At 33.7% G+C, this 8,237-nt stretch overlaps 1 protein-coding gene across 2 annotated transcripts in view; it reads right to left on the bottom strand.

Moving 5' to 3' along the window:
- The window catches only part of LOC106679563 (U6 snRNA phosphodiesterase 1), a 13,540-nt gene extending 5,303 nt beyond the window's left edge, over positions 1-8,237 (bottom strand). The window contains exons 1-3 of one of the 2 annotated variants that reach the window (XM_014418788.2): positions 7,792-8,237; positions 7,255-7,385; positions 5,120-5,300 (exon numbers count right to left, since the gene is read on the bottom strand). In XM_014418788.2, coding sequence (XP_014274274.1) covers positions 5,120-5,300; positions 7,255-7,385; positions 7,792-7,928 — 449 coding nt within the window. In that variant the 5' untranslated portion in view covers positions 7,929-8,237. Of the gene's footprint in view, positions 1-5,119; positions 5,301-7,254; positions 7,386-7,549; positions 7,721-7,791 lie in introns of those variants that run through there. The other variant, XM_067047308.1, reaches the window with a different exon arrangement.

An 8,237-nucleotide genomic window follows, 5' to 3' on the forward strand; every position in this document is an offset into this window, starting at 1 on the left:
GAGAAGAAACTTTGTTCAATGGTCGGATGAGGACATTCTTCAAGGCTTTGGGAAAAACGGAATTTTGAAGGGAGAAGTTATAAATGTGCAGGAAGGCAGGAAGAATGGCAGGGAGACAAAGTTTGATGATCTTTACAGGAACATTGTCTGGGCCGTAATCGTTAGTTCTGGACTTGGGGACTGCTGAGATTAAATCATCTCGAGAAACATTTAGGAAATAAAAGTTATTGGGATCAAATGGGATTTCAGGGATGTGAAGAGATGAAAATACGCATGAGGATGTTGAAGGAGGAGGAGCAACAAAGAAAGTATTAAGCTCGTCTGGATCAACGGGGTAGTATGGACAGGATTTAGAAATGATAACAAATAGGTTCTTAAGGATTTTCCATTTAGATTTAGTATCAGGTGCTTGGGATAGGATGCTGTGAAAGTACTACTCCTTGGCGCGGCGTAAGGATGTTTGGGTAAGGTTTCGGAGAGACTTAAAGGTGGAATAGTGCTCTGAACCCAGTGGACTGAGAATGATGTGTGGATTGGTAGGGAACAATATAAAGGTCTAGGGAGAAATTATGTCCATAAGGTATGATCAATCGGGAGAGTCTGTGAGAAGGTTCGTTTTGAGATCGCCTGTGATTATTATGTTTTGGAAGAGAGGAATATATGAAAGGAATGAGGATTCAAATGCATCATCAAAACGAACTCGAGGTGGGCGATAGATAACAATATAGAGGAGGGAAAAGGAGCATGACGTAAGTTGTACAAAAATGTATTCCAGATGAGGGGTGTCAAGGGAGGGAGACTTTAAAAGTATTTTGGCCCTCAGGCTGTCGTGAACATAAAAGAGCAACTCCACCACCAGTACGGTCTATTCGGTCAAGACGAAGGAAGGTATAGTTGGGGATGGAGATAGAGGAAGTTAGGATATTGGGTTTAAACCACGTTTCTGAGACTGCAATGGTGTGGTCACAATGTGCCAGAAGGGATTGGGAGTTGACATGACAGGATGTTAGAATGCTAGTCATGTAGGACTAAAGGAAAGAGTGTGAAAGAATGATGAGTGGATCAAATTTATTATAGGAGTAAGGAAGGAAAATTGAGAATATATTGGAATGGATGCTTGGGTTAATATCAAGGGAGAGGGTACATTCACTATTTGCCAATTTGAATACAATGTGGCAGGCAATAAACTTGTATTAGGCATATAAAAGGTATGCTGAGTGGAAAGATAACAAGTTAAATACAGTGTTGGATTAAATTTAGATAAACATAGAAATAATAAATATAATTTACTAGAGATAAAATAAATATTTGAACACAAAGATAATTTACTTGGCTTGAAAATAAAAAGAAAAGTAATGCTACTTAAAAGATTAAAAAAAAAATAGGATGAAAATAATAGATAAAGAAGTAAAAATGAGTTTGGAAAATATATCAGAAAAACTAAAATAAATTTACTAAAGGAGAAAAAATAAATCATATGCACTAATAAATTAATAGTATCTATAAAAAAAAGAGTTTCCCTTAAGTTGAGAAATAAAACAGAAAATGGGGGATTATAATGACAATATAAAAATAGGCTAAGCAATAAGAATAAAATATAACAGATTAACTGAGGTTTAAATCTAATGTAACCAGGGGGGTGGCATCAGTGAAAGGCTTCCAGATCCTCAGCTGTATTAATGATGACAACAGGTTGGCCATCTTCTCGGCGGCATCTGACTCTCCCTCGAACAAACTATACATACCTCAGTCTACCGGCTGCCTTCACCTACCTCGCCAGCTAGTACAGGTGTCTATTGGGGGGGGGGGGTCATCTCTTCGCCTATATAGATCCTTCCATCGCTGTCCCAGCCGAGATGCCTGGTAGTGAAATCTCTTTTTACCTTTCGAAGCCGAATCACCTCGTCACGGACAGTCTGGCGAACGAATCGCACCACTATCGCGGGCGGGCGAGGGTCCTCTCCTCTGGCCCTTTTTCTTTCCACCACGTCCAGGTCTTCCGGGCCGAGCTTCACTCCTAATGCTGCTCCGATTGAACATATTATGCCCTCGGGTGTTTCACCTGTTTTCACCGGGATGCCCCTGATTTCGAGTGAGTGGGTAAGCTGGCCTTGTTCTGCCTGATTTATTCTGGCTTCCATTGTTTTAATTTGTTTTTTAGATTATTAATTTCAATAACTAGTTTTTCTAAGGTTTCGTTCTGCTTTTTGGCTCTTTCCTCCATAGACTTCAGTCTCTCGGCGTTTTCAAATATGATTTCTCCCTGGGTGTTCATAACATTTTTGATATCTTTTAAATCATCTGTAATTTTCCCGATTTCTTTGATTATGGCCATTATGTTTTCCTCCATACGTCTGCTGGGTACGGCACTATATAGCCTAGCCCCTGACTTGGTTACACTCTGACATGAGGGGCAATTCCAATTTTGTTTTTTATGTTGTGAGATTTCGCTGTCCGGGATGTTACAACATTTGTTGTGATATAAACTTTTACATAAGTTGCAGGCTAGTGCTAACTTGTCCTCTCTTACGACGACCTATTTACAGACCGGGCATACCGCCATCTTAGTTTCATATTTGTATGTTTGACAAATATAGTACGAATGACAATATATGAAACCTGTAGTGGTGCGATGCTGCTGTAGTGGGGGCAGTCAACAGTCTTTAATCCCATAGGTTGCCTTTTTGTTTACTGCTTTAATCCCTGGCCTCTACGTCTGTATCTAAAGTTCCAACTTTTTTTTTTTTATTAAAATAACAATTTTATTTCACCAGAAAACAGCTTTATTAACTAATGTAGACCATTCACTGCAATTTAGGTAATAAATTAAAGGAGAAGGCAGAGAAAGTTTAAGAAACACAATGCACACAGTTTGATGGCCAGAGCCAGACTGACTATATGTACATATGTATTTTCTTAAAACTAAAAGGAAAAAGATTGTTTTCCAAGAAATGTTTCATTAGCTTTTCAACACTCACTAACACCTCGGGTATTAGTAAGCAACATTATTACTAAATTTTCCCCCATTTATCAGTTGTATGTTCAATTTCTGTTACAAACATAAAAAAAATTCAGATAATTTCACAAGAAAACAGTTTTCTAATATAAAAAATAAATTTCTACACAATAATTATTAATTATTTTAAAAATATTTTTATGTAATTAAATTTATAATTTTTGTTTTAAAATTTGTTATTTCTAAATAGCCTTTTTCCCCATCCCGTTTGGTAATCTAAAGTGTTTTCTAATCCGAATCCCCTTGGCTTTAACTAGTTTCGATTACTGAGTAATAGTAGTAGTAGAAGTAGAAGTAGTGGATAAGTAAAATAAAAATTAAAACACTAGTTAGATTTATGTTATAAAATTATTCTTGGTGCCTAATAAAAAATGTGCAACCAAAAATTTAAAAGACAATTGCACTAAAGTAAATCAATCTATCTTAGATTTGGAATTTGTTTTTTTTACTTTATTTATTTAATTCACAACTGTAAATAATATTCTATAACCAGTGAATAAGATGAGAAAAAAAAATTGCCATGAAGGCAGGAAGTTTGTCATCGAATGATACCACTTCATAGAAATTAAAAATGAATCCCGAAATTAGAAATGAAAAAGGTAATCCCTATTCCACCTGATTTTATCAGATCCGATAAGTCTCTTGTTGATAGTCATTAAATTAAAGGGTTTATATATCGTGAAACGTTCATATAGTGATCTAATAGTTGATTGTATGTAGGGAGTTTGCAAATCTTTGTGTAAGTTCCTGTTCCTGATGTAGGAGGGAGTGCTACTCATCAGTCTTAGTACTTTTTATTGAAATGGTTGCAGTTTCAGTAAGTTAGTTTCTTGGCATATCCCAAAATTAGTGCACCTTAAGTACAAATCAGTCAGAGAAGGTAAGTACAAATCTTTTGTTTTTCCGAAAGTGGTAATTTTGATTGTTTTAAAAGATTTTTTATTTATATTTTTTTAATTCAGCATTCTACTCCTTCATGTTTAAGGACTGGGAAGGTTAGATGCTTACGGGGGCTTCTACGATTTTTTAGGGATCATACCAGATATCTTGCTGCCTGAAGAAAGGATAAAACAACTTTAAATTATTGTAATAACCATAATAAAGGCTTGGACAAAAGTATTAGATACCCTGAAAAATTATCTATTTCATTAAAGAACTAATTATATGTTTACTGGTACTTCCAAAATTTGTTAACCAAAACCTGTTGTATTCAAGAGTTCTGTAAAGTTTTTAGGTATTTTGTCTTTCTTGTTGCCCATAAATCCTTTCTCAACACTTACAAAACACATCCAAGCGGCTAGTTCCTTTTCATTTAATTTTTCTTTAAACTGGAAATTACTTAAAAGCCTTTTTATTGAAGGTATAATAAAAATGTCTTTCTTTAATTTTGTATTACTTATTTGAGGAAATATTTTTACTAGGTAAAGTCAACAATATGACAAAAATCATACTGATCTGTTTAAGGGATTTTTTTGGCAATATGATTAATCCAGGACAGGTAGGTCATTGATTGAAAGTGATAGTGAGATTTTAATAAGTTAAAGGAATAAAAAAGAATTATTAGCAACAAAAACGAAGGTGGTGGAAGCAAGTCATTTTCAAGCTATAAGAATAACTTTAGTTTTTCCAGCATTCAGCTACAACTCATTTTTTTCAATAAAGTAGGAGTGGTACCATTTTAGAAATTATTTCAGACGGTTCTTTAGAAATATGTTTGCAAACCTTAAAGGAAGTACAATTTCAAAGCTCTCAAAATTAAAGTATTGCATGAAATATAAGAACAAAAGAACGAGAGAAACAGCTTTACAACACAGAATTTTAGGGAATCATATACCCTGTAATACAATTATGTGGCAACATCGCAGTGATTCAGATGAGCAGGTGAAATTTTTGGAGTGAATGATAAATAAAGAAGCAGCATTTAGATAGAGATAGTCTAATGTTGAAACATAACCTTTCACAGAATGGTCTGATATTCAAGTTTTGATTTTAAAAGGCAATGTGGAGGAAATATTAAGGATTTGATGGAATACACATCCGACTTATAGGTTCGCTAAGCCTTACTAATATTTTTATCAATCTATTACCAATAAAAATACAAACCTGTCAAGGACTTTCAATTTTTCTTTAATTGAAAGATGAAATTCTTTTATCCAATGGTATAATAACACAAAGGTTTTTGTTAAGCTTACATGTGGTTCTTTGACTTTTATTAATCTTATACCTGGTGAACAAATGTCATACAGTTGATCAAATAAGTGATCAACAGATATTGTCTCCTTGTCTGCAACAAAGAAAATGAATTATTATTATACAACATTTGTTTTCATAAAAAAATATTAACAGTTGTGCAAAAATTCTAATTAATTCATTAAATAAACAAAATGAATGAACAGTAAAATAGTTTTATTAAATTTATTTTATAAATCATACACACCAAAATATACCCTACAAAGCAAAATCAACATATTTGAAATGAAAGTTCTCCATACTATTACATGAGCGATCTGAGATCAGAGTCTTAACACATAGAGGAGAACTAACAGTGAACTAATTGTAGAGACTGGTCAATCAATATCTCATAATATGGCACTCCCGAGTCTATCAAACTTCAGTCAAAGTGGACCTACGATAGGCAAAATTCACAATTATATAGACATGCTAAAACATCTTTAAAAAAGTGTATCCTTTCTCTGGACTCCAGGCCACTCAGGAATACTTGGAAATGAGGCAACGGATAAAGCGGCTAAAGAGGCTGCTACAATGAATGAAATTTACGAGCCGAAAGACATAAAGGCATTTTTAAGGAACAGAATCCAAAAAAGTTGGGATTCAATGTGTCATTCCCCGTTATCGATAAAGCATATAATTGAAGAATGCTCATCATTTCGTCAAGCCTTCGAAAATAATAAATTTATCGTAAAAGAGAATTGGTCCTTAAAGACTCGGTAGAATCCATAGACTGGAATCAATAATATAAGAATTGTCAATAATAGAATGGAATCAATAATAAAATTTCTGAAAGAAACTCAACTTTATATTAAAATATAAATCACCAATATCGACCAGTGTTAAAAGAAAACAGTCTATATTCATCTACCAAATTCCGAAGACAAGAATTTAAATAAAGTAAAAAGGGCGTAATAACTTAGATGTTGATCAACTTGAAAAAATCTAATCTCATAATATGAAGGCAAGGAGATTAAGATGGGCGGAAAATGAGGCTCAAAGCAATCGATCAGGAAGCTTCTACACAACTAAGAATGCCACTATAGTTGGCAAGGCACTACTTGGTTGCGAAAGAGCTGAATGCAGCAAACTGGAAATCAGCAGCCCAAGACAGGAGGCAAGGAGAGGGCTGGTTCAGACGGTCAAAGATCTATAAGGTCTGTAGAGCCAACTAAAAGAACAAAACAAAACAATAAAAACACTAAAATGGTTGTATCTATGGAAAATGTATCAACAATGAAGTTAAACGCATAGCTCATGAATCATGTAAAATCTTTGGAAGAGAAAGAACAATATAAAAAACAGGAAGCCAACTGACAGTGCAAATATAGATCACAAGAACACCTAATGACCATGATTCTTTACAAAATATAATCCTAAACAAACCATTACTACCATAATGTTTATTATTAAAGAGTTTAATGTAGAACATAGTAAGTTACAGGAAATGCTAAAAAAAAAAATCTATAAAGAAATTTCAACTTTAATTTTTACAAGCCAAAAAATGAATAAAACTATTGAGTTAAGATTCAATTCATGAAGTACTAATCAGCAAGCACACGTGCAGGAATGGGCCATTTTATGATTTTTGTATTATCATCCCAACAGTCCTGTTTCCCTCAAGATACTATTATTTTTTTATTCTGTTCCTGTTTTGTTCTAACCCAATGACCAAAGCACACCAAAAGACTGGTATAAGTAGTTGTGTCATCTTAGATTTGTAATTCAGTTGGAAAGGATCTAAAAACTTTAAATTTGGTAAAATAAAATTGGTATTTTATTTGTTCCATACCAATTAAAATACCATACGCAACAGCCCACCATTACTTTTACCAATATAGTGGTGGGTTGTTAGGTTTCTGTCACTTGGTTGAAATGAAACAGAAATGGCCCTCGAAGTAGCACACATTTCTACCTTCCTAAGCTTAACAAAGTTCATACAATTCTAATAAATCAATTAATCTCAGCATAAATAAATCAAGCATTAATTATTACTTTTATAAACATACAAGGTATATAAATTAAAGAAGTCCAATTTCCTCTCTTGTGAGGAAATGATCGAGATCTTCCATCATGTAAAGTGGGATCATCTTCCACATGTTCTGTTTCAACGCATTTCAAGGCTTCAGGTAAGGGCAACCTACAAAGAAATTAAAATAAGAATATCACTTTGATATGTGAATAATAAAAATTAACACATTGACTGCCAACTACAAGTTATCTCATAGTAGGTGTTAATGCCTGTGACGCCAACCTACCAGATAACTCCTAGGTTGCTTACTTGGCTTAACTAACCAAACTTACATTGGCTTCCTAGACTGAAATTTTGAAAATTACTGTGGCAGTCGTGTTTATTTATTTTTTTAAATTAATAGGTAAATCAAAATAGTTAAGTCCCACCCTAGTCTCTGTTAACCAATGATATTAGGAATTAATTTCTCCTTACACTTAATAAATTTGAAAACATAGGAAATATTTCATTGAAACAAATGAAAACCTAAATCATTTCTGGGGTTGACAACAATATAATACACTATTTTCGTTACCTACTATGATGTTTCTCACAGTAATCATTGCCCTGTTCTTCATCAGAATCACTATCGTAAGCCAAAAGTTGAAGAAGACTAGAAGGCATTTGGTAAAGACAACAACAATGTTTCCTCAGGTTGACTAATCCTTCCATATACCAAGGAGAGAGAACTTCAGTTCTTGTGAACTAGTGATAGGGAGAAAAGTGGTTGGTGTAAGTACGTTTTCGTTTCCATGAAACCAAAACATGAACTTGTTAGAGGTGCCCAGATTTTACACAGTAGTATCTTGTTAGCGAAATGTTGACAATATTTTTGTTATTAAGGTTGCTACTTCTAATAAAAATGTTGACATTTTGATATCTGCAGTTCACACTGGTCATAAAATGTTGAATTCATAACATTTTAAACGAAATCTTTTGTTATTTACATTTTGTTAGAAATTCAATTTTAAAACATTTCAC

Source organism: Halyomorpha halys, unplaced genomic scaffold, assembly GCF_000696795.3.
Source record: "Halyomorpha halys isolate HHAL.00 unplaced genomic scaffold, Hhal_1.1 Scaffold208.1, whole genome shotgun sequence".
NCBI lineage: Eukaryota > Metazoa > Arthropoda > Insecta > Hemiptera > Pentatomidae > Halyomorpha > Halyomorpha halys.